This window comes from Phalacrocorax carbo, chromosome 1 (genome assembly GCF_963921805.1).
Source record: "Phalacrocorax carbo chromosome 1, bPhaCar2.1, whole genome shotgun sequence".
Lineage (NCBI taxonomy): Eukaryota > Metazoa > Chordata > Aves > Suliformes > Phalacrocoracidae > Phalacrocorax > Phalacrocorax carbo.
Window position 1 is genome coordinate 2,974,162 of NC_087513.1, and position 27,581 is coordinate 3,001,742.

Below are 27,581 nucleotides of genomic sequence, written 5' to 3' on the forward strand. Positions count from 1 at the left end.
CAGAGACAGACTACAAAATGAGTGGATTTGTGGATGAGGAGAGGACGGTAGGTGCTATTTACCTCAACTTCAGCAAGGTGTTCAACACGGTCTCTCCCAATATTCTTATATCCATGTTAGGACGTCGCAGTGTGGGTGACTGGACAAAAAGTTAGGTGACTGGTTGGATGGCCAGGGTCAAAGGATTGTAGTTAATGGATCATATTCTCCCTGGAGGCTGGTATCATATCGGGTTCTGCAGGAGTTTGTCCTGTTAACAGCTTTGTCAGTGCTCTGGAGGAGCAGGTGGAGTACATGCTCCTCCGTGTAGATCACCCCAAGTTGGAGGGATGCAGCGAGTATGCTCGAGAGGAGAGCTGCTATCCAGAGGCACCCTAGGCTGGCTGGAGGAATGAGCCAACAGGAACCTCATAATATTCAACAAGGACAAATGCGAAGTCCTGCACTGCGGGAAGAGCAACCCCTTGCCATAGCACAAGTGAGGCCTGCCTGTCTGGGGAGTAACTGCTGAAAAGGAGCTGAGCACCCTGGCAGGCAGCGTGGGGTGTGTGAGCCAGTGTTGTGCTCAGAAAGCAAGAGCATCCTGGGCTGTATCAACAGGAGCATGTCCAGTGGATAGAGGGAAGTGATTATCCTCTTCTATTCAGTACTTTACGGATTACATCCTGAATACCGCATCCAGTTTTGGGTCCCCCGTTAGAAGCCATTGATCAGCTGGAACCAGTCCAACAAAGGTCCAGGGGCTGGAGTGCTTTCCCTGCGAGGAGAGGCTGAGGAAGCTTGGCTTGTTCAAGGTCGAGCAAAGATGATTTCGAGGAGGCCTAATAGCAACCTTCCCATACCTATGGGGCTTACTGAGAGGCTGCCAACAGGCTCTTCATGGTGATGCATCATGTGAGGGCAAGAGACAGTAGACACTGAAGCAGGGTAGGTTCAGAGTGGAAATATAAGGAAAAACTTTGTCACAATGAGACCAGTCAGGCATTGGTTTCCCAGCGAGGCTGTGCAGCCTCCATCCTTGGAGGCTTTGAAGAAGTGAGTGGATAAACCCCTGAGCAATCTGGTCTGATCTCAGGGCTGACCCTGCTTTGAGCAGAGAGTTTGACAGAATGACTTCCTGAGGCTCCTTCCAACCTGAATGATTCTGTGATCCTGTGATTTGGCAGTAGGGTGGGAAAATGTTGCTTACTGAAACACAGCATTTCTAATCCTTATAACATGAGAAGGGACCATTGTGACCACCTGGGTTGGTCCCAAGAGAACGTGGCAAGAAATTTTACCCCAGAGTCATTGCCCTTGTTTCTTGTCCAGCTTTTAGGAAGATTTATTTCTGTAATTTGAAGAATTACAGCAGGTACTGATGGCACAAGTAATTGTGGGTAGTCAGATGCTGCATGAAAAAAAAAAAAAAGGAAAACTGGAATACTTAATGATAAATGTTGTGCGAGGCTCGGCTTTATTGCTTTAACTTTGAACTGTTGTGTATTTTCGCTTTTTATGAGTATGTGGAAATTTACAGAGTTTGGCTAAATTTATGCCAGTTAATCAGGAATCCTCTGCAAATAAATGTGAGTTCTGTGCCCTTTAATGTACTAATTGTTTTCATCTACATTTTTTGTTGCAACAACACTTTTCCTCTGCATAACAGAAAGATGAAGTAAGCTGTTGTTTCTGTGACTTTGTTTTGTAGAATTCCTCTCTTTTTGAAAAAAGGAAAACAACAGAGTTTTAGCAATGCTGGGGTTCATTCCGTGCTGCTCGCATTACTGTGAGACACCAGTAAATCTCAAGCAGTTCCTTTCAGCCACTGACAGGGATTTGTGACCTTTCTTCCTGTAGCAGCAACTGTGAGGGCTTGATCTCTCCATTTGGTAGTGTTTATTTTGCACTTCTCTAGGTACAGCTTTGCGTACTCTTTAGAAGGAAGTTTTACAGTTAACTGGTACTGAAAAGCTCTGTGAAATAAATCAAGTAGGAATCCTTAGTCAACAAACTGAGCTGGTCTGTGGACCACTGGTAGCCTGGAAGGCCACGATTTGCGTTTTTTAGAATAATACTGCATTTTATTTTAATAGTATACTTGCGGTTTTTGGTTTGATAATCCCTCTGACCTCTTGTGACTCACTTGTGATAGGCTTTTGGTCTGAAAAATCTCAGAAGCCTCTAATGTAGCTGTTATAGCAGGAATATGTTCCAAAGAATATTTGGCAATTTTGTTGAGGAAGGTTCAACCTACTGCTCTTGGTAAAGGGAGTAAATATGTGATGTAGAGGGAGGGCAGCTTCATCAGAACGTCATCGATTCTGGCACCCAGGCAATAGTCTGCCGAGGGTATATATTTTTTTAATGCGTGATCTAAATTTGAGCAAGCTGTCTTGGGTGTTCTTGCGTATCTGATGCCGCAGTGCTTGCTCCCGCTCTCCTGTAGCTTGCTGTATTGCCACTGAGTTGTCACTGAGTTTCTTGGAGGTAACTTGATTTTCAGTGATATATATTGATATCTTTGGGTTAAAGGTTTGCTATTGATGGAAGTATTTTATTATCAAAAGGTGAAACGTCTTGTAACTCGCTAGACTGCTAAAGATGCCAAACTTTTAATGCTGTCACTGTAACAGCAAATCTTTAGTTGAGTCTGACATTCATGTCACTGGATTGCGGAGGTATAGGGAAGATAGAATTATGCATGGGAGATGAACTAAGTATTGCATAAATTGAAGTTCTCACTGTCTGTGTGACATGCAAGGTGGTCTGTGAAAGCTTTCAGGTGGCTGGGTATGTCCTTGTAAAATGGTATTGGAATTAGAAGGAAAAAGTAGCAAATAATGCAAATTGTATGTCTGGTTTTGTTTTAGTTCGTAGTAATTTGGAACTCAGGGCTGTGGGAGGGCTTAGTTCACTGTGTCCCTGAAGGACAGTATTAACCTCAGCAAAAAGATGGTGCGTGGGTAACGGAAGGTTGGGTTGGGACATGACAAAAATATTAGAGAACGGGCAAAAAGCCCTAATTTAATTTTTAAAAGACTTGGATTGATGAATATGGAAAAGGTACATAACTGTGTAAGAGGAATACTTTGAACCTGATGAACGCTTGTCTCGCTTATGAACAGAATTCTTTTTAAGGTGGGATTGCAAAAACCTTGATGTGCCTGTCGTATTCTGTTGTACTATATTCCCAGCATTTCTCCAATTCAAAAGCAGTGTTTTGATTCTTCACTGAAATCCCCTTTTTGAGACGCCATCGAGCCTGTGCGTTTGGGCTGCCTGCTTTAATTGCATTTTGAATGCTGATACATCCTGCGGAACGACAGATGTTTTAAAAAAATGTCTAAAGGTGTCAAGAGGCGTCGAAACTTTTCATGCAAATGTCATGTCTTTAAAGGTACAGTCTGATGTTACAACTAATCTTATCGAACGATCTCATCTCTGATCACGTCCGTTCCAGACATAGAACACTACATAACTTGATGTCCAGAGATCTAAACCATCCAGAAACACCCTACATGAAGAGTTTTGTACCAGCTTAGCTCCCTTAGTTGAACCTTGTGTATTCAGAGAAGGGAGGCAGGAGTGTACAGAGCAGCAATAGCATCACTCTTCTTTTGTGGTGATGACCACCTTTTGGAACAGCTTTGCAGATTGTGTCAGGCTTAAGTTTTTCTTTCCTGAATCAGCTGCTTAAGCAGTTTCATCACTGGTTGTTGAAGTGCCAGCACTAGGGGAAGGGAGTAAGTGCGATTGTGCAATTAGGGGAGCTGGAGAGCGCAGGCATGGCTCAAGTGGTCTTCAGAAGGAGAGGAAGGAGAGTGTTGGGAGGTGAAACAGCCCTTGAGCTTCCGTAGGCTAAAATTATTATTATTTTTTCTTAATACTGAAATAATATTTTATGCTGTTCAAGGAAGGTTATTTTTTTTTCTAAACAAAACATAACTTTTACAGGTAAATCAGTAATAACAATTAAAAAAACCCAACCCAACCAGCCCCCTGAAATACCTTATTTATGTCTCCGTACAGTAGTGGACTGCAATAAATATAGATACTTAAATATGCTCCAAGAAATGACATTTGTGTTAATGTCAACCTGGAGTTTGACATGGTCTAAATTTGGTTTAAGTTTGATTGTGTGCTTGGAAGGACAGGCCAAATGAGGAATATCTCCCTCCCTCCATTTCTTTCATTGTAATGAAATGATCATGTTCAACTTTGTGTGAAAAAGTGGCCCATGTGTGGGAGGCATTTATGGCTAGAATTGCAGTAATTGATTCACATCCCCCCTCTCCTTCTGCTCCCGCTTTTGCTTTATTTGTTGGTATTCAGTGTTGTAAACAGAGCTAAAGAACGAATTCTGAGGTTTGTGAGGATTCTGCAAATGGAGGAATTTGGTTTCTGAGAGCTTGTGGGATTGAGCTGTGTTTTGTTTGGATTTCCCCCCCTCTGCCAATACATGAGGGTCAGGGAGAAGGCTAATATATCCCATGAATATTGTCAAATACTAGGGGGACATTTGACTGATTTATTTAGGGGCTCTCATTTTATAACTGGTAGAGAACTTTTGATGAAATTTAAAGCAAGAGCCCTCGATGTGTCAGGTCCTGTCCTACTCGTACGCACAAGTAACTAGGTCTCAGGCCAAGGCAGATTCATTGCGATGATAGTTGGCTTCTTTTAGAGTTTTTACAAATGGGTTTCTGTGTGTGTGGCTCTTTGCAGATAGGCAGAATTTATCTTTCAATGGGTGTTCATTTGGAGGTGTCATTTTTGTTTCTATATATTCTTAGAGAAGGGTAATTCTTATGTACTGCATACTGTGTGCTTTTTGGTCTCTAGTGGATTTGTCGAAATTAAATTTCATGCTATTCTGCTTAAGGCTGCATGTGCTCTATTAGGGTTTACTGAGTGCAGACGTTTGCTCTAAAAATCTTTTGGAGAGGTTGTGCAGTGCACATAAAAAGCAATTTTTGTCATAGCTAGTATAACAAGCATATCCAAAGTATTTGCTTAGATATGGCTTGCAAGTTAAAAGTTAGAACCACCCGCTTTTTCACGTTGAAGCACAAGATGCGTGCATGCTAAAACATAATCTTCCAGTAGTTAGCAGAAAGCCATGTTGAATAACAACTGTTGGTGGCTGGCATGTGATTCTTGTATTAATTTCTGGTGCTGCAGTAAGCTTAATTAAGAAAGCCAGGGAAAGGGTCTCTAAAAACACAGGGGAAAAAATTAACCTGTGAAAAAGAGATTGTGCGCAGTTCATGGAGCCCTTTGCAAAACAGCACGTAATGATGAGTTTTAAGGACTAAATGGTTATGCATTTATGCATGGAGTTGGCGCCATTGCCTTTTACTGGTTCCGAGTACTGGATTGTTTTGTAGTTAAATCCTGGCAAAGTTTTAGATCTTTGAGCGTAGACAGTTGGAGCTTAGCCATAGGCTGAGAAAATGCAGAAACTTCTAGAAAATGCAGCCAGAATTTATCAAATGTTTGAGGCAGATTTGGGGAAAGACAGTGTGGGGTGTTTTTATTTGGGTTGGTTTTTTTTTTTCATGTTAGAATTAAATAATCTATCCATGAACATGCTTCCCTCTCCCCCCCCCCCCCCCCCCCTTTTTTTTTTTATTTAATTCCACTTACATTGTCTGTTAAAAATCAGAATTTGACGGAGGAAGATGCCTGTTTGGGACAGATTTGTTGCGGGCCTTGTTACAAATCTCCCATGTACGTTCTTGCAGGAATCGTGGTTCACACGTGCTCAGGTTCTTGGTTCATACTGAGAGTTAAATGAGCTGAAGATTGATGGTAGTAGGGATTGAACTATTTACGATTTCTTCTGAAATTTCAGCCTTTGACTTCTCTGGTCCATGCTGTGTCTGGGCACCAGAATAAAACCCAGCTATTTTTCCTTTGTCCTTCAGAGACCTTCCTGGGATTATAGGTCAAAAAGCCAGATAGCTGGCTAAGATAAAAGGGATGTAATTTACAGGATTGTTAGAATAGAAGTAATTGGAGCAGTTTGAGTGATTTTGCTATGTTAAAGAATAAGATCAAAAATATTGATAACTTCAGTGAAATAAAACCAATGACTAAATTAGAACTGTTTGCTTTCACCAGTGTTAGTCGATAACTCTATGCAAGGAAATTGTCATATAGCATCCTCTCCAGTTTTATAGTAAAATATATTTTTATCCAAATTATCTCTCCACTGACTACAACTTTCGATAAAATAAAAAAAAGGGAGGGACTGCTATAAGGGGAGAATGCATGAAAATATTTCTAAACCAAGTCTCCAATGAACTGGTAAAAGATTGTGGTACAGGACAAGAAGACCTCCAAGTAATAAAATCTTGTGGTTTTAATAGTAAATGCTATTTTTCTTTCTTTCCATCACAGTTTATTTACCGGTTAAGGAATCTTCAGTGTGATATTACAGAATACTTTAAATGTATGGTTTATCGCATTAAGATGAACAGAAAAGCTTTGTTTTCGTCTTTCATCTTCAGGCTGCAGCAAAGTGTTACTAAAACTCTTCATCACTTGTCAGATCAGGCAGGTTAAGTATATTGTATAGTGCTGCTTCTTGAAAGCTTTGTACTAGTTGTTTTTTAGTTAAACAGGCGGTAACCACTTAGACTTTTCTTCTGCCTCAGGGGAAAAGCATGCAGTTTCAGCTACTGCTACGTATTGTTTTTTTTTTCCAGGACCGCTTTGCAAGTGTACTGAACTCCTCGATTGTCAATGATCTCATGTTGAGATATGTTACTGAAGTTTTGGGGAACAGCAGCCTGAAAATTGCATTTTTCAGAGACTGCTACCTGTTTTTTGAAATTGAAATTTAAAAACTAGAGGAAGAGCATTCTTTCTTTCCTTCGATTTGCAAAGTTTGTTGTGTACCTCTGACAGGGCTTCAGGAAGGCAGTTTATCTGATTCTCATCTTTAGCTTCACTAATGGTGTTTAATTTCACCTAACATTAATCATGTGAAAAATAAGCATATAATCTAAGATGGTCATTTAGGCTAGGAGTGAGACACCGTGGTTCATCCCATCCTGGGAAAGGCTTCTAGTTCTCCTTAATCTCTGGAGCTTTATGCAGAAAGAGTTGAGATGAGTGGGTCATCCAGAATACTTGACTTTTTTTCCTTCCTCTTCCTCCCCCTGCCTTTTTTTTGTGGTGAGAAGGAGGCAGCTTATCATCAGAGAAGGGACTTAATTATCCCTGATGTTACTAAGTGACACTTCTCAACGGGGGTGGGTTGGGGGGGGTGGCACTGAGTATTCTGAAATTTAAGTGGAAAGAGTAGTATCTGCAGAAATTGGTAGAATTAATAAAGACAGTGATTATATAGAAGAGTGACTTCAATGCTAATCAGAAAGCTAAGGAAGCCGTAATTTCTGGAGAAGCAGCACTGGGTATCGCATCATGTTACTTTGGTCCTCAGTCAAAACTTAGCAATCTTCTGTCTCTGTGCTGGTCTGTCTGTTGAAGAGATTGCTGAACACACGGGCTCCTTGGTCGTTTGCAGAGGGGAGGAGAGAATATTTTACTCTAAGAAAAAGCGAGCCTCATGCATTTCTGAATTAACTGGAAGCATCTTTGCTGACAGTCTGATTACTCTTTCTCCTTAGGATTTTCATAGCTGACCTCTTGCCCGCTCAAACAGCCTCTTTCTCTTTCCCTGCACCTTTTACTAAATTTCTGAACTCCCTTTCTCGTGTTTGAGGTGCTACTAGCTCTTGCATTTGCTCGTTCGTGCTGGGTTAACGTGTGACTTGGTTGACTAGTCAAGGCAGTTTGTTCCTGGAATGGAATCGGATCTGCTTGGTTTTGGCAATACTGCTACTACTGCATCCTTCTGTAGTATCTTGGGTTTTTTAACAACTTATATCATCTCCGCCACTGTCAGCTTTTTAGTGTTGCAAGTATTTCATTGGTTTAGAAACCAATCATTTAAAAAAGTTGTTTTTGTTAGCAGATCTCCTTACCCATTACTAAAAATGTAGGTGTTAGATTATTGTTGTTGCAAGAATTTTAAACATTTCAGCATTTGTCCTTTATTTTTGTATAGTTTCTGACAAACATCATAGTTTCATATTGTTTACAATCAGTTTTCAGTTGTTATTACAAGCAGTAACACTAAATGCTGGGCTGAAAATACTTCAGTTACCACATTTCAAGACTTCAAAATACTGTAGCTGCGTCTGACAATTAAATATAAAGCCGGTTTTGCTGAAGTTGAAGGAAGACACATTACAATGCTTTGTAAGTCACCTCCTCTTTCCTCAACAGAAACATGTCCTTGCTCCCCTGCAAGGGCTGCAAAAGCCCTTGATACTTTTGTGGTACGTAGATTTGAAATGTGTACCTTGGCTATTTCTAGTCTGACTTCTTGTGGCCTACCATTAATATTACATGAAAGAAGTGTTCTGTCACTTTGTTACTGAAATTTGGCTTTCAGATTATTCTCTAGAACAAACTCACTGCTGTATGGGATGTAGGAAACTGGAAACGTTACCCTTGAGACATAAGAAAGTACTTACAGATTCTCCTGCTCTTCCCTTTCTAAGTCAGCGTTTCTCACTTCCAGGACCTTGTTACATATGCTGTATAAAGGTTCTTACACTTTTGACTCAGATCTAAATTCTTTTCCTTGTGTCCTTGAGTCAGCAACAGTGAGACCGAATATGCTGTAGTTTGCATCTGAGCTGAAGAAACAAATTCTGGAATTACTGTTTTCGCTGCACTGATGCAAAACATCCATGTATCAGCCTGTTGTTATAACTTGAATGAATGAACAGGAGATTAGATTTGAGCGTGCCACAACAGCTGTTGAAGATCCACTTATTTATCACTGCAGGCTTCTTTGTGCCTAGTTTTAGGTGAAGCGATTGCTTTCAGACTTTGTGCACGGTTTCAGTGCCCACGTCCTTGATAAATAAAATTATGACTTGATATGGTGATAGTTACACTTGTATTTGCTGAATAGTCAGCTTCTACTGGAAAATTTTTACACCTTTTAAGATTCAGTACTAAGTTGTCAGATTGCTTTAAGTGGACAAAGTAAAAGTTTGGCATCTTGATGAATTTTTCCATGCAACTCCAACCACTGAGAAATGTGGTTAATGGGATCAGCTGATGTATCGATGAGTGTTATTTCTGGGAAAAATGCCCCTTTTTTTTCTTCTTTTCTTTCATTAACATTTACCTATGAAGACACCCTTTCACTGCTTGTTTTTTCACAGTATCATTGCATTATGGCCTCTCACATAATTTGTTTTTTACCTTCCCTCTTTCCCAGAATAATGTTCAAAGTTATTAACCAGTTGTATCCAAACTAGTCAGAGAGGTAGATTTCTCAAGGATGATTAATTTATTTACATGTTTTCTGAAAATTTGCAAATGGATTGATGATAATGGTGCTATTGCAGTGTTTCCTGATATTATTATTGACCAGTGTTATATATCATAGAATATCTTCGTACTGTTGAACTGATTTGCAAAGTGAGAATAACCACTGATGGATCCTGCAGTGCACGCTGCAACTTACTGTGCTTGAACATTCAGACTTCTGTTGCACTCCTAGAAATTTCCTCAAAAGGATGTGGTCAGGGTGGCTGGGGGAAGCTCCTTTCCAGATGTGGATCTGCTGCAGAACAGCTACAAAGGTCTCTTTCCAGCAGGCACCCATACCTGTTCCACCATTACTGTCATATTCTTTTTCCATTGTTATTGTCTTTTCCTAGGTTAATTGTAGATTTGCCTCTCTAAATCCCATAAACTTCCCCTTCCACCTTATCAGTGCTTTGAAATGTCTGTATTCATCTTCCCATCCTCTTCCTTACAGGATTTCTTCACCAGTCCCTTCCCTTCAAAAGGGCTGGTCTCTGTGGCCAGGAAGGGAATGGTACCTCTTGCTGTGTCTGCTTGTGCATAATCTTGTGTGGAGAAAATTCAGAACGTTACTGGTGAGAAAGGAAAGAGGGGTTGATGATAGGGTTGACCTTGGAGGAGACAATGATATGTGGAGACTTGCAGCAAGAGCTTCTGCAGCCGTACCTGATGCATATAGAATCATTTAGGTTGGAAAAGATCCTTAAGAGCACCAAGTCCAACCATAGAAAGGCAGAGGCGGAGGAATCCTGGAGAGTGACAAGACTGTGGAAAAGCCCATGCATCAGTGAGCCTGGGAGATTTGGGAGAGCTTGGGTCAGTATGAAGGGGGGAGATGCTTTGGGGCAATGCATGCACATAGGCCAGACTAGGTTCTGGAAGGCTCTGGAGGTAGTGGTTGTACCGCTGTTCTTGGCATGCTTTCGGATGCTCAGCTGTCGCATGCATTTGAAATTCAGTAGCTGAAGGGAAGGAACTGGGTACAGAAAGACACTGTTCTTTGAGAACAGCTGTGGGACAGGACAAACAAGCAGTGGCTCCACTCTAGTAAAACTCAAAGATAATGACTTAAATTTGACGTGTCTCGTGATAGCTTTAAGTAAGAGTAGTTGCAAATTAGTGGTGGATGCAGGTTTTGATGTGTGATGATATTAGTACAGGATGGTCGTTTGGAACCACAATTTTAGTGTGTTACCTACTGTGTGACCCCTCAGGAGGCTGGGAGACCTGTGAATTATGACCTTCTACAGGAAAAGTAGGCAAAACTCCCCTGGAGTATGTTATGCTACTGCTCAGTCAATACAAGCGTGCTGGTGGGCAGTCACTGCGTGCGTAGCTCTGGGCCAGCCGTAAAATTCACCACCTTTGCTTACCTAGTACCGTGACATGAGAGAAGCCAGGGTTATTGTGTGTATAAGAGGAACAGACCTAAATCCACAACGAGCCAGGTTCTTGTTAATTTAGTGGCTCATGGGAAGGAAGATACTGTTGGTTTTCAATGTGACAAAGTAGAGAGAGAATTTCCTTTGGCATTTGGAGCTGTGAGGATGCAGCTGGCTTTGGAAATAGCGTTCGCAGTAGTGAATGGGGTTAAATTTCAGAAGGCTGATGAAGCATCATCTTCATGAAGCTGTATCTTGCAGCAAATACCAGTCTTCGGTTATCTTTCTTTATGTTTATTTGCCTTGCCCCTCTTTCTCCTGAGTGATTTTTCAGATTGGTTTGCTATGAAGGGAGAGGCTCTGTCACAGGGCCTGATAAGATAATTTAAAGTTACCAGTATGTGAGTGTGGATGGAACACAAAATTTCAGTTTAGGTTAAAAGGTTAGGTGAATAGAAATTTGTTTTGCAAACATTTATTTGTAAAAATAAATAAATAAAAGCAAAGAAAGGAGGGGGGTGGTTGTTTCTTATAAGTGTGTACAGTCATTTGTACTGCGTGTATGGAGTGCACAATATCGGAAAATAATGCTATTCTTTATCCCATTACCTGTTCTTGTTAACTTATCCCATTCAGTCACTCATTAGACGTCTTCGCTTGCTGCCTTTGGGTAGCAAGGCCCGTTCCCTATGCTTTGAACCACATTTATGTAAAAGCAGGGCCCCCTGCCCCACAAACAGTTGGCACATGGACATTTGACAAGAAAATTCAATGCCTAGAGCTGCTCTGAGCCTGTATTCCCACCAATGGAAAGGTATGTGAAAATATCCTCAACGAAAGGCTTTCTGATGCAGAGTGATGAGCAGCTTTGTGAATCTCCTTAGTCCTGTCGAAAGTGACTGCAATCCAGAGCTGTAATTGGGGAAAACTCACTTTACAGTGCCACTGATAGTGTGCAATCACAGCTGGAGAATCCTCTTTAAAGTTGATGGTAATAGATGAACTGCACATCAAAATTTGCTATTTATGTAGCCTTGACAGTGCAGAGAGTCCCATTTGGGAGCGCTGGCCTGTGCAGTAGCAGTTAGTAATTCTTTGCCATTAGTGGTGACTTACAAATGTAAAACTAAAGAGATGCTTTAGTTTATAAACCCTTTCACCTAGCTATTATGTGTAGAAATACGTGATTATTGCACTGCCCTCTATAGTGATAGATGTTCATCAAAATACGTGTGGTGAAAGAATTTAGAAATGATTTTGTCCAAGAAAATAAAAGGGATACCAGTAAATTTGCCCAGACTGTCAGATAAAAGAGCTTTAGAATAAACTTATGAACCATAAAGATCAGGAACTGGACAACTGAAATTGTCCTGAAAGAACAGTGCATGCTTAATCCTGTTGAAAGCAGACTCATAAAATCCTTCCCATCATTGCTTACAATATGATTATTTTTTTAAATGTTGAATTATGGAATCCTGATGCTTTTATCTATTGTATTCAGCAAGAAAAGCCTTACAGTGTACGTATAGTAGGAATTACTAGCACAGACAGCTGAAATAGCAAGTCTATCAACTGTTGTATTCAGTCTAAGAGTATTCTGCCAGTGGTAGGCTTGTAAAGGTCTGTGACACTTCTGTTTCATTGTTAGTTTTTTTTAATTATTGGAAATGAACAGGGCAGCAAAACGACTTATGGCTAAATAGCTGCTGGAATAGGTTATTTCACGAATACACACACACACATGCGTATTACAGAGGTGGGTGAGAAGTGTGGGTGATTATGAAGGTTTGGTTGAAATGATTCACAACCTTGTAAGGGCATTGAGAACAATTTTAAAAGTTAAAATAAAGCTTCATGTAGCCTTGTAGCTGGCACAGCAGGAATTCCCAGAGAAAATAAAAATTAGGTATGTTTTTATGTTAACTGGCTTCTTTAACTCAATCTACTTATTGGTGGTAAATGGCTTATTTTATTAGCTGTCACATGTTTCAAGGTGTATTGCCCATATTTCATGTTTCTTCTCTTGCAGTGCTTCCCTGTATGTGTCACCCGTTATATCTAACTTCAGTCCTCTAAGACAGGGTGTTTCTGCTGTGTCAAGCGTGCATATTTCTTGTAATGAATTCTAAGTTTCTGGAAGGAAATTCTTGACAGATTTCTGAGGATTCGCTGTACTGCATTGAAGTTCCTGTAACATTTTTGAATAGTCACGAAGTCTGACAGAAAATCGCACAAATATACAACTTTAATCTTGTGGTGAGAACCTCTGTCTGTTCTGCCGCTGTGGTTGCCGTGACTCCAGGACATCTGTCCCTGCCTGCGCCCAGGGCTGACAGCCTGAGCTTAGCATGGACGGAGGAGAGGCTGATGTGTTTTCTGGGCGATATGAAAACCCAGACTAATATTGCATAAGGCTTTTGTCGTGGAAGAGCTCGCACATCTGTTGTTAAGCCATCAGTGACTGGAAGGGGAGGCTCTTCGGTGCAGCAGGATGGTGGTCTTCTGCACAGGCCTTTCCTCGTGTGTCCTTGCTTCTTGACTCTACTGCATTATTCTCCTATGCTCCCCTTCTCCTTTGTGTGTTGTTTGAAAGATCTAATTCTAAGTTTAGCCTTGGGATCTTGTATTTTTTAATTTTCTGTCTTTCTGTGGATTGTATACATCTATTTCTGTTTACTTGATTTTTCTCTTAACTTATTAGAATGTAACCTTGGACATGCAAGGGAGTAATGAAAATTCTCTGCTTTTCTCATTTAGGTGCGAATCTCAGAACTGAGTTACTCTTGTTTAAATATAGCTGTTAAGCACAGGCAGATAGAATCCAATTCAAAGAATTGCAGGGGAAAACCTTGTAATCCTGCTCTCCCCTGTTTTTTCCAGCCCCGCTCATAAGTTTGTTGTTGGAATTACTGCTAAAGTTACAACAATAATGAGATGCTGCAAAGAGGATATTCAAAATATAATAGGAACTAAGTTTACTTTGCTATTTCCTGATCACGTACCATCTTGTTTCTCATTTAAATTAGTATAAATTGATAACCACATTTACATTGTAAAACAGATAATGTAATATATGCAAGAGTGCATTTGGAAACTAAAATATTAAATATTCTCAAATTATGCACACTTAATTGCATTGTTTTTGTATTTAATTATCCCATGAGCTTGTGTAAGTATTGCTCCGCGTTACCAATATTTAACAGTTAATACAAATATCTGTCCTTGGAAGCACACTGTATGTTTGTACTGAATCCGTGATTGTAGGAAGTGCCTGTAATTCTGAATTTAGATGGAAGGGTTGCTATATGTGTGTGGTAGTTCAATTTGTATGAGTCTGAAAATAGTTTATTATTAAGAATGCTAGTCTTTAAAAAGAATAATTAATTAAATAACACCCCGCTTTCCCCCCAATTTAAATGTTGGCTGTGCTCTCATCCATGGCTTATAATAAAGAAATTTGGGAAATGTACAGTAAGGTCCCTCGTGAAAGCAACTGTTCGGGCACACATAGATGCTTGTTTCTGAGGCTTCACTTGTGCATATACCAGTAAACTTCCTGAGGGTCTCCAAGGGATTCATTTGTTGTGGGGAGGGAAACAGATACTTTGGTCTTTAAAGAAAATAACTTATTTCTGGAGTTTTTTCTTGGTGGAATGAAGGGGAGGCTCATTACTTTTTTCACTGAGTGTGAGGCTAATTTGGTCTATTTGTAAGGTTAAAGACCAGGTCTAACAGTGTTTGAAAGCCATTAAGAAGTGTTGTATGCCAGGAATACTGAGGTACTAACCATTACAACGCTTCCTTGTTTCCAGTCGTATTCTGTTGCCAGCAAATGCAGGCTCTTTCAAAAATAATAATTCAAGAAGTAATAGTATATTTAATGGTGTCATTGACTTATCACCTAATTTAGACACACTAAATATATTTGCTACAGCTTTAATCGACATTGAAATCATACAGTTTGAGTTCAAAACTAGCAGTCTTACTATTTTCTTTAGTATGCAATGAATATATATATATATATATATGGCTGTCGTAAAAACTCATGTTTTTAGGAGTCCAGGATAAGAGTTCCTTGAGAGTGTTGCTGATATCTAAAGCAAACTAAAGTATATAGTTCTACCAGCGAATTTTATGCTCATAAGTTACCCGACTGACAGCTCTGATGAGCTGAAGCTTTTACGTATGCACAGATGACGGGCAGCATGGGTAGGCGTAGATGGACTGTCTGGCATTGATTTACCAGTGCACTTCCACCTGGACCTCACATAACCTGTTTCAGGAGTGAGACAAATTTTGTTTCCACGGTTAGCTGCTTTAGACAACTTTGAGAATGTCAGGAAAAGTAACAATGTTGTTTAACTGAATGAGAAATAAAGTATATACTCTTTTTTTCCTGGTCGAGTGGAAATTATTGTATGCTATTTGTGTGCCTGTCACTTACATAGTTGGCTACTCTTTCTAAATTAAGCTTAATGGATTTGATATTTGGTCTTTTCTCTGCTGTTCAACTTAAATGGCTACTGTTGATATTGATGTTTTTTGTGTGATGTATGGAAGTCCAGGGGGGTTGGACTAGATGACCTTTAAAGGTCCCTTCCAACCCAAACTGTTCTGTGACTCTATGAATTTAAATGTGGACCAAACTGGAGCATTTATTTAGTAGAAAGAATAAATTGAGGGTGTTTGCAAATTGTAATAGTTGTGTATTATGCATCTTAAAACACTTCTCCCACCCACATTCCAATTTAATTATGGAAGACCCATATTGTGTTTATAAGCCCACAGCTTGACGTTGTGAAGGTACCAGGTTGCCAATGTATGACTTCTGGTTCAATATTTATGACTGTTAATGTGCAGTTAGGAATTTTCCTTGTGACATCTTCATTAACTTTAATGTCTACAAAGCTGCAGTTGCCCTGCCAGCTACTGAGACAGATGATGGGTTTGAAGACAGCCCTAAGGTACGTTGTCCCAAGTGAGCTGGTTAATGTTCATACTTAATGTGCACAGGGACATGAGAACTGCCTTGTTGGCTTAGATCAATGGTTTGAATGCCCTGATGCTCTCTTGTCAATACCAGATGCTACAGAGGTGAACGCAAGAAATTCTGCAGTAAGTGTGAAATAGTTTTTCTAGCAAAAGAGAAGTCTCCTGTTTCTGGCAGTGGTTGGTACGTACCTCAAAGCAGTGTTCTTCAGCTCCTCTTTATGTATTACGTAGCCTCTTGGTGTTCTTTAGTGTTCCTCCCTCCCCTGTCTTGATTTTTACTTGCTTTTGCCCTCAGCAAAAGGAGTAGACAATATATTGTCTGCTGTGTGCTTCAAATATTAAAAAAACACAACCTTTTAAATGTTGCCCCATCAGCTTTGTTGTGAGCCTTTTTAACAGCGTGTGGTGGAAGAATGCATAGCTGGGATTGAGGTTGTGCAGCCTGGGGAAGAGAAGGCTGTGGGGAGACCTTATTGCGGCCTTCCAGTGCTTAAAGGGGGACTGTAGGAAAGATGGGGCAACCTCTTTAGCAAGGCCTGTTGTGACAGGAAAAGGGGTGATGGTTTTAAACTAAAGGAGGGGAGGTTTAGACTGGAAATAAGGAAAAAAAAAAATTTTACAGGGAGGGTGGTGAAACACTGGCCCAGGTTGCCCCGAGAGGTGGTTGATGCCCCATCCCTGGAAACATCCAAGGCCAGGCTGGACGGGGCTCTGAGCAGCCTGGTCTGGTTGAAGATGTCCCTGCTCACGGCAGGGGATTTGACGAGATGGCCTCTAAAAGTCCCTTCCAACCCAAACAGTTCTATGATTCTATGAACAGAAATCCAGAGCTGCCTATTTTACATCATTATATTCTATAACATGTCTCTTCTCTGTGTTGAGCCATTTCAGGTTTTCTTGCCATTATTTCTGTGTGCTTTCCCAAAGGAAAAGTGTTGTGTGGTAGTGCCACACATTCATCAGTTGCCTTCTGATAACTTCTGAATGTATTAATTGATTGCAGCCAAATCTCCCTAAGGGGGAGCTGAAAGACTCAAGGCCCTGATATTTCTATGGGTTTTGATAAATCAAGGGCTAGGTAGAAAAGAGATAATAAGACAAATGCCTTTATAGAGAGAAGGTCTTCAGCTGCCTGGGCCGTTTTGGCGAAGGTTTACCACTCCACGTGTACTCTGTGTCTGGCAGATTGGCACATGTCCTGCAGAAGCAACTACAGCCTGTGCTGTGTATCGCCAAGGCAGGAGATGGGAGAGAGAGCTGAAGTTTGGAGGCTGGAGAAGTGCTCAGCGAAGACAATGTCGCAGGGACAAGAGAGATCAGCATGGCTTAATATGAGGGGGCAGAGAAATGTGCAATGCAGAACTGTGAGAAACCAGTGCTTCTGATGGAAAAACTGACAAAAAAACCCCCAAAACCAAACCAAAGAAACGCCAACAACCCCTCTCATTTTTTCTGTGCTTTGTTTCAAAGCCTAAATGTTCTGATGTTTCCCCTTTGCCTTAAAAGAAAGACAATGTTAACATAAGGTATTGGACAAAATAGTTTGGAGAATTTTTCAAAGTGATTATTGTGTTGAGCCTATAAATTTTGGCAGAACTGAAATAGGATAAGCTTTGCTGAGATCTTGGCTTTAATTGTTGTGTGGAAAGACTGATAAAACACCATGCTTGAGGGAGAGTGGAGGTGCGTCATCTTGTATCTAGTTTTCATATTCTTTCTCATTCTTTATATATTCTATACTTTTGTTGGACCTTCTCTTTCCCTTCTACCTTCTTCCCTCTTGCGCCCAGCTGGTCGTGAAACAAATTTTCTTTGTGTGATACTCGGGACTTACATGTGATTATGGTTGATTTAAAAACCAAGCAAAATGCAAGATAAAATCACATTATGCTTTCCAGTGTGTGTGACCATTCAGTTTTCAAAACTGAATTTGTATAGCATTGTGCTGCTCAGCTTGCTTGGCCTTATTTTCTCCCTTTTAAAGTTTTCCAGTCTTACAAAGTCTTGATTAAAATGATTTTTAGACTATTCATGTGCAGAGTTTAAAGCCTCTGTTTAGCTTTCCTATTGCTAGCACTTTCTGTCCTCTGTTTTGTCTTAGCCTGTTTCTAATCCATGAGGGTAATTTACCACTCATTTTATAACTATACTTTCCTAACAGCCTCTCCTGAGTGCTGATGTAAAAGATGAAGTGAATCGCATATGTGGCTTCATATGCACTAACAGATTTGCTGTCTTGTTGATGCATTCAGACACTAATTTGAAGATTGTGCATTCTGCTTTTGTGTCTCTTACCCCTGCGTTGGTCCTCTGGATTGCACCCAAGCCGTGCGCTTAATTTAAATGGCATGGGTTGTCCTTCCTTGTGACTTGTTTATTTGAAGGCAGAAGTAGCCGGCGTAGCCCCGAACGCATTGCAGAGCTCCTTGGGTGAAGAAGTGGTGGTCTGAAACATGAAAGGAGGGGCTAAGGGACCTGGACTTGTTAGGCTTGGAAGCATCCTTCCAGCAAGGAAGTAATTGAGAAGGCAGAACGAGTCTCTTCGTGGTTGTGCGTGGCATGAAGGCGAGGAACAAGAGGCTTACGTTGAAGCAAGAACGCTTTTGACCTGTCAGGAGAAGCTTTATTGCCATCGGGCCAGTCAAGCACTGAAGCATACTGCCCAGAGGGGCTGTGCCATTTCCATCCTTGGAGGTATATTTTGTAGAAGCAGATTTTGGTCTCTTTAAGGAAGGTGATCATAAGACCTGGCGTACATCTGTATGGTTCTGTTTTGGCTTTTGAGAAGTTCTTCTCCGAAGGACATCCTGTTCAGTGACGGTTTTATTTCTTTTTATTAGCAAAGCTGAACAAAAAGAAGTGGGACTGTTTTGTTTTTTCTTTCTTTTTTTTTTGGGTAAATTCATTCTCTGAATATTATTTAGCTAAAGTATTTTCTAAAAGATGTTTGATTGTATCAAGCCTAAGTGTCTCTTCATTAATAACTTAATGCACCTGCCCTTTCAAGAGGATTCAGTTAAGGTGCCTGATAATAAATGCTGTTTCCATTAATGATTTTTTTTTTTTTTGCAAATGCAAGACTAATGGGCAGATTCCCAGCTCTGCAGGCTAGAGGCTATTTGATTTAATTTGTCCATATTGTATTCCTGATTTCTCAGGTTAACCTTTTTGAGGCTGCTGGTGTCTGCATTACCTGGTGTGTAGTCTGCAGCTTTGGGTGCCACCTTCTTGCTCTATTTTTAGTACTACGCTGAATGTTTTTTCTATGAAGCAACTGCTTTAGAGTGAGAAGGGACAGGTATGGATTTAGATCTTGTGACTAGCAATGGCAGAGGAGTTGTATGTACCCTTATGCACCAACCTAGAGTAGACCTAAAAGATAAAATTGCTGATCGCTTCTCAAGAATTGCTGTCGACATGTGATGCTCTTGGCTTTGCTCTGATACTGCTAGTGGATGGCCTTTGAAGTTCCAAGATGAAGTGCATATTATATATCTGAAACCTCAGTAACTGTTGGTAGGTGTGTAAGCTCTTCAGTACCCTTAGCTCCTCTGTCCTCATCAGCTGTTCCTGTAATTGTTCAAAGCGTTTTGGACCCTGGGAAGCATATCAGGTATATGCTTCCTTACTCCTTTACTTTTGAAGCACAAGTGAAGAATCCATTTTAAGGGTTAAGCAAATAGCTTTGATTAAAAAACCCAACCCAAAACAAAAACCCAAACAAAACCCCCAAACCCCAAAACAATTGAATGATAAGAGTGTGCAATCAGGTTAGCCTTTACCTGGACTACAGAAAACAATATCGTATCTCTACAAGTGGCTCCCAAAAAGTATTTTCATAGGTTCTGTGGCCTTGCAGGAAGGTAGCAGAATAAGCCTCCTTCCAGTTTGCCAAAGGGTGTTGGATGGACAGGAGTCTCGGTGTCTTCCTTTCCTGGAAAAAGCCGAACAGAAAAGTGTTGAAGCATGGCAATGGAGATAATGCTCATATGCTTCCATAACTGCCAGCCTGCTCTGCATCCTTTTCAACATAAACCGATGTCCTGGTGAGAGGTACTCTCACGCCCTTCGACACCCTTTCACTCCACACATCTGTCCGAAGGCATAACGCCAACTAGAACAATTTGGTAGAAAACTTGTGCTGTAACTTTTATTCTGGAAGTTGCCTGTCTTCTGGAAGCTGGGCACAGTCACAGGCTTTGGCCAAAAGGTATGCATTGGACGTGATTAATAGTTTCTTCAGATCTAATCTTTGACTGTCTTGTCCTCTTTCTTCCATGCTCTTAAAGCTTTGTTTTAAATGTGAAAGAAGTTGAATTTACCTTCGTGTGTGTGTATGCTGGCTCTATAATATCAGGCATAAATGACCTTGTCTTTCAAACTTTTCCAAAAGAGTAGGTGGACAAATAAGAGATGTCGGGTTACTGCATCCCGGGGGCCATCTAAAAGGCCAAAATGTCCTTGTCTGTTGACAGTCGCTGCTTGGTCTGCCGAGATGCAGGCAAGAGCTTTGTGGTTTTCATCATATACTGGTTTTCTGTGTCTGCGGCGTTGTGACGTGTCACAGTCTGGTCACTCTTTTAAGCCTTGTGCAACCTGCTGCTAGATCTGAGCATGGTAATGAGCCCATTGGCAATGCAGCTGGTGGCACTCCATTTCCATTATCCTGAAGAGAATACTGCTTATCAGACACCTATCAGCATCCACCCTTCACATGCTAAGAGGACAGAGAAGAGTTATTTCTGGCTGTAGCACTATGGCTTTTTGAGTATAGTTCCCATTACTGACCATCTATCTAAATTGTCTTGTGATGTGAGCTGTGCATTAGCACATTCAGACGTGGGAAATGGTGGAGCTGCATTCATTTTACGCTCTTGTAGGAGCATAAGAAAGCACTGGGATGCAAGTGTGACCTTCCTAAATGTACTTGCCTGAAATTCTTCCAAATTTGTCTGCTCCGGGATGCACTTACTACAAAGTTGACACTGATTTCAGTATCCTGAAGAACTTAAAGTGCTAAAACAGGTGGTGGTGGAAATGGCTACATAATTTTTGGCAACTGCTGCATACTTATTGTCTCCAGATCATGCTTATTTTAGCAGCCTTGCACCCACCAGGTTCCAGTATTCTCTGGTAGTTTAATGGTCAGCTGTCTGTTTTTAATGCCTTATAGTCTCAGCAGAGATTGCCATCAGAGAGAAATGTTATTGCTTTTATCTAGAAATAGTTCCTTTTTTTTTTTCTGATCCTCTAATACATTAACTTTTCTCTCTTTAAATGCTTCTTCCCTTAGAATAAATCCTTCCTACATGTAGAACTGAGAATTTTTTTTTTTTTTTTTTTTACTGAAACATCATAAAGTTCCCATTTGGGAGCTACCCACTTATATCTTACAATAATTCTATTGAATGATCTATAGCTCCACTTTTAATCCCTATTAGTATTTGGCTGATCGATGGGTAACCTAATTGATTGTTAAGGTCAAATGTCTTTATTGGTGGATGTCTGAATCTTTTCTCATTACAACTTAAAAACCCTTTCTATGATCTGTTAAGAGCTCTTGTACCCATTTTTGCACACCAGAACGAAAAACTTAACGATGTAGGTGCTGGTGAACAATATACTTATGCAACGTTTTGTGTATTCTCAGGTGCAGTATTAAAAGGACATGAAATATTGAGGTATCTGGGTTGAGCAGAACTGCAGTAAGAAATACTTGATCATGGGTTTTCAGATTGTCCTGTGAGTATGGTAGCTGTGATGTGAAATAAATTCTTTTCTTTTATGACAGCTTAATCATTTCTAAGTGTACAAATGCAGAACCTTAACTGCTCTCATTTTGGCTTGTGATGCTTACTGAGGTGTAGGGGAGATTAATGTGTGCTGCAGTGCAGAAGCAGGATCCTTGTGATTGCCTGATATTTTCCTAAACTACTTTTCTCTTCTGGTGATACAGTTCACTGTGATTAGCTGGTCTTTGTTTGGAAATGTGCAGGTGTGATGTAACAGCTCGGTATCTTCTGGAACGGAGAGTATCCTCGCGTAGCCTCAGAGGAGGAAATAGTGGAGCAGTGTCAGTGGTCAGCAGAGATAGTCCTGATAAAATGGGGTTTTGCTTTTTCATCCAGGGTTTGGGATAGTGATCTGTTACAAGATTCATATTTACCTCTGAATTTTCACGTATGCTAATACATTTTCAGGCTGGGGTCTCACATGCCATCACAAGCGTCCCGCACTTTTCCCCAGTGCAACTCTGTTTCTGTCATCTGAGCATTTGCTGCATCTGGCAGGATGGATATCGATTCATTCTGCTTTACTTAAGATGCTTATAACTGAATTAGTTGGCCAAGACTCCTATATAGTCGATGGAGCTGCCTCATCCATTCATAAAATTCACTGTTTTACAAGTCTACTTTAGGATGAGAAGAATTGCGCACTGGACTCTATTAACTCTTAATGGGAAGGTGGGCTAATGATGTTAGATAATATTTGCAGATAAAGGCAACTCCTGGAGACGAGGTCACTGACCTACATGGCTATTTGTTGCTGGCTTCTTTGTGTGTCTCTACTTTTTTTTTTTTTTAGAATCTGATTGCTGCCTGATGTAAGACATACAGCTGGTTCCACAAAGTGGGTACTAGAATTGGAGCCTGTCCCAGTTTTGTCTTCTAATCACTAGACACCCTCTAAGATGCTTTTCTCTTTAGCTTAATGTGTCAAAAACCCCAACCAAGCAAAATGAAGTTGTATCTGCCTAAATTGGGTGGTAGCTTGGTGATTAGAGCACTTTACTGAAGTATATGGGATATGTGGACTCAAACTTCTCCATCTTACGAGGGTCTAAATTCCAGATGTTCCACTTTCTGGGCAAATGCTGTAAGTATTAGCTTTCAGTAAAAGAGGAGGCTGACCGATTTTCCCCCCTCTGTCCCTGTATCTCACAGGCTTATACACTACAGAACTTACAGCGAACCACTGTTCAACTATACTAATAGTTTTTGAATGCTGTTTCCGTGCATAAATACCTGCTACAAATGCAACCTCTAAGGAGGCTGTTTCTTGTCTTGCAATTCCTTCATGTCTTATATTGCCTGAAAATGTAGTTCTCGGGTTTTTAGCTACCTAAGCAAGTGTTTTTGTTACCGCTGAGGGCGGATGAGGGGGTTGTATCACCTTCTTGAATTTAACATCTCTATTATGCTCAAGTGGTAGGCATTTTGGAGGGAGATTACATGTCTTTTAGCTCTGTTGTTCCCTAGGGTGGAATTTGAGCCAGATGCTTCATATAAATAAGGGAATTATCTGTATGCCTGTAACAGCTCAGCTAGTGCAGGTATACCTTTATGCCAGACAGACAGGTCTAGATAAGTATTTATACTGAAATAAACCTGGAAATAACTACTTGATTTTTAATCTCTTTCTACAGCTGTACTTTATAGTTGTTTCCTTTTCCACCTATAGGAAAACTCACTCTTCTCGATTGCTACAAATCAATATTTTATGCAAAATTAACAGCTACAGAAGTTGGTGTAACTTTTGTTTATCAAGCTACTACATTTTCCCAAATGGAAAATATTATTCTTTCTTATTAGTTATCTGGGTATTTTAAATTCTTCAGGTTTTTCAGAAGTACGCAGTTGCCTGTAGATGCAGAGATCATTAATATTGGACAGTATCAGTGTAGTAGCTTGCATGACTGAGCCCTTCAATGTCAAAGAGGGTTTGGGATGGACCTGTTTAGTGTTTCAAAACCTTATTGAATGGATTTTGGTAGTCTTACAGCTGTCTTCCAGGCTTGTAGGATTAAGGTGTCTCGTACTTTTCTACCTGTGTGTGGAGAAGTTTATTCATAGACTTGAAGAAGTAGCTTCCCTATTGTTTTTTTTATTTTTCAGTTCTGAACCAGACTTTCCACTAGTTCATCTGATGTAATCTAAATGAAGAAAATATTACTTGCACGTCTGCTCATTCAAACAAAACTGGGGGAATTTGAGGCAAAAATCTTTTTGTAACAATAGAAACTAGAAGTGTGGATATCTAGGATGTTGTAAATGCGCTGCGGGGTAAAATATACATCTGAAAATACTTGATTCATTACACAGGAAGATGTTTCCATTGGTTCCATATGAATAAAAAGCCACATTTTATGACTTCACTATGTAGGTTTCAGTCCCATTCCCCTCCCCCCTAATTTTACCTTATAAAGACATATTTGTTAAGAAAAATGTGATTAATGTAACATACACTGTATGTTTTTCCATTTTCAAAAGATTCCAGTAACTGAAAAGTTGTTTAAGAATAATTTTAAAAAGCTCTCTAGTGTTGTATGCTAAAATACGAAAGGTGGTTAAGCCACAAGAAAGCGCTCCAACTGCTTTACAAAAGAATAAAGTAAAATAGAGCATTGTATTATGTAGTTGTTTCTGTAATTGGGAATATGTTGTGTTCTGTTAACATTTCATTTAATTTTCTTCTAATTGCAGTTAATGATGAAGAACTAAAGAAAAGAATAGCTGAAGAATTGGCACTGGAACGAGCCAGGAGAGACTCTGAAGCTCAAAAGAGAAGGTTGGTTTGTTGATAACAATGTTTAAAACAAACATGTACTTAATGCTTTTATTACTGTTATTCATCTACCTACTATAAACAGTTAAATTTTGTGCCCCAAGACAAAACGGTAGGTAAGACCTTTGGGTGATATAGCAAGTTTTGATATTAAATACGTGTTAAAGCAACAACTTAACTGCAGTTTCCTTGTAAGAGTTGATGTAAAATGTTGATCTAAATCCCTTTTGACCTCATAAGCCTGACTCTCTTTTGTGGTCTTCTAAGCTCAGTCTTTGTTGATTTCTCCCGAGTCCAAATATTCACTTTGCGGCGCAGAGACAGAAATAGCTTGAGAGTGATGCAGAGGCGGGTTACTTATAATCCCTCTGTTTGATCAAAAGGTAAATTTTAACAGCAGCAGAAATGGTAATTCTTGGTATTTCTGTGAATTCTAGGTATTTCTGTGAGCTGCGGTGTGTTTAGAACTGCTTTAGTAGCACAGCATAGTGCTTTGAGGTACAAAGTAGTGCATTAAAACAGTTTACTAGTAGAAAACCCTTTTGATATCCTTCCTGTGTAGTGAAACGTTACTTTCTTATGCATGTTCTTTTCTTTTTTTGCAGAGTTTGTAGTTACTGTGAAAGACGGGGTAGACTCGTACAGAATGCACTGGCAGACTTTAGGTGCAGCGTTTTTAAAATATCCTCTGCAATGTTTAGTGTGGTGCTGTGGGATTACTAGCAATTAAAACATTTCCTGTTTGAGTCTGAAATCGAGTTTGGCTGTATGGTGAACTCGGTGGACTTGGGTGTTAACTTGTACTTTCTTTCAGTGATTTTTCTAAATAGATAATATGATGCACTGAAGGTACATATTAACCTACACGTCCTCCGTTCTGGGAATGGGAAGAAAGGCTCATTATGATGAATTAAAAAAATTAGAACGTAATTAGTACTACTTAAACTGCCTGCGTATGTATCAGTTTTTTCCTACACATCATTATATTATTATTTAATTGAGTTAAGTTGATGGAGTATATAATTAGATAGGACTATATAAATGCCCCAGGAAAAAAAAAAATCAGGCCTTTTTTTTCCTGAATCAGTAATAAAGGAGATCGATATGGTACAGTGAAATCACTCCTCTTTTGAACTGGGCTTTGACAGGAAGACTTGTGTAACATCTGAGCTTAACGTTGACTGCTCACGAGCTCAGCTAAATGTGATTACGGTATGGAAATATCTGTTTTGCAGCTTCAGTATTTTGTAATTTGACGCTTTTCAGTAATTTTCATTAAGTATTCCATAATTTAGTTTTCATGGGTTGTGCATTGATCTGTGAAAGTTAGGGAGCAGATTGGCTTGTTGTATACCTGATTTTATATTTTGTAGGGAGCAATCCTGGCAGTCTTCCCTTTATTTGGTGAAGGATTAGTGAGGAAGATATTGCATGTTAAAAGATCCTGTAAAATCTTTTTGTTGTCTTAAAATTTAGGTTGAAGAATCTGTGCTTTTGAAATGTCAGCTGTAAAAAATAAAAATATAAAGAATAAAATTATAAATATCAAGTATAGTTAGGAGCTTTAATCCTTTTCTAGTTTTGAATATTTTTTTTTTAGCAATAAGCAAGGATTTCTTATTATAGTTTTCACCCAGTATAAAAAATATATTTTAACCAAATTATAGAAGCTCTTTTCATGATCAAACAACTTTAAAAGATGGAAATGTTTACTTAGCTATTACTTGAGGTCTTCATGGGCTGAATTCTGGTTGAGGTTTGTGTTTTAAAAGCATTCAAGAAATGCTGTAGCAAACGTGGAGCTGTTCTCCTCCGGATTTTATTCTTCTCATAAGAATCTCATTCTCATCTCATTCTCTTCTGAGACGGAAGCGAATGCAGCTCTGTCGATCGCTTTAAGAACAGATTTCTGTTGTTCAGGTTCAGCATACCTACCCCTTCTCTTTCATTCTAGTAGAGAAAGAAATCTCTTCACAATACAGGGGCATGAGAAATGTTTGTGCAATCTTCTTTCTCAAGTCAGGATACGTACTTCCAGGTGGAAGAAATACCATCTTCTGTGCAACCTGCTGTGCCAGTCGTCTGGACGCTCGTGCACTTACGGAGTCGATATAAATTTTCATCATTACTGGACTTCAGTTGTGAAGTACCTACTTAAGAGCCAGATACACGTTGTTCAGAGAAGGTGTTTTGCGTCTTGCGTGGTTGCCCAGTGCAGAGTGTTCTAGGTAATATAAAGAGGAAAAGGAAAAGATTCTCTCAGCTGTAGTTATTTATAATAAACATACAAACACTTCGATGCAGTGTTGGAAAACAGAACAAAGCCTGAGTTCCCAGCTCGTCTGTGCTTAAAACATGTAACGGAAGGAAACTGTTAGCAGAGAAGAGCTGATAGTATTTGTATGTCAATAGTTGCACAAGAAAGAACGCAGTGTAGTGCAGGTTTCACAATTTATATGGAGGGATGCAGTGTACAAAGGCACTGGAACTGCGCGTGGCCGGTTGGACTGAGGCGTGTTGGCGTCTCATGTCTCTGAGTAGCAACGAGCCGACGTTGGCCCTTTGGTGGGGAAATGAGTACAATGAGGCCTGACTCTCTGAACATAAGATTTGCAGCTTTCATCTAGGAAAAACAAGTCAAAGTGCTGGACTTCTACTCTTTTTTTTTTATTTTTATTTTTTTATTATTTTTATTTTGAAGAGGTATGGCATGATAGGGACATAAGCCCGTCATTGGTGAATCTGACTGATATCGTAGTATTAAAAACCACTAATGCTTCTAATCCATTAACAATTTAATTTGATAACCCACTACTTTTCTTTGACTGTCTTTTAAGACATGCCGAGGGTGTATGACACAACATTAAAGATCTTTTATTTTTGCCTTCATTTTATGAGATGATTTTTTTTACCAGAGTTGGTATATTTTGCATGAGTACATTTTAATTCCGTTCTCAAAAATGTAGCTTTTTCCAATCTTTAAGTGAAACAACATTTAAACATATAAATATCTGAAACTTGCAACTCTCTGTGGTGTCTGATTCCAACTGTCTAATAGCTAATTTCAGTACTACTTCTGGATGCAGTGTATGACCACATTTTGATCTGATTGTGAGAAGTATTTTACTCATTTCAGACTGAAGAAAACTTTAACTTGCTATATAATTTATTTATTCACATATACCTACACAGTACTGATGGGCTACTCTTACTACATAAAGTTAAGTTCTGTGCTTATTTCTGGGATTGGAGCTAAAGGCT

General features: G+C 39.8%; 1 protein-coding gene across 2 annotated transcripts in view; it reads left to right on the forward strand.

Moving 5' to 3' along the window:
* The window catches only part of CHCHD3 (coiled-coil-helix-coiled-coil-helix domain containing 3), a 173,082-nt gene that overhangs the window by 5,845 nt on the left and 139,656 nt on the right, over nt 1-27,581 (forward strand). For both annotated transcript variants that reach the window (XM_064442347.1, XM_064442356.1), the window contains exon 3: nt 24,239-24,323. In XM_064442347.1, the coding sequence (XP_064298417.1) occupies nt 24,239-24,323 (85 nt within the window). The remainder of the gene's footprint in view (nt 1-24,238; nt 24,324-27,581) is intronic.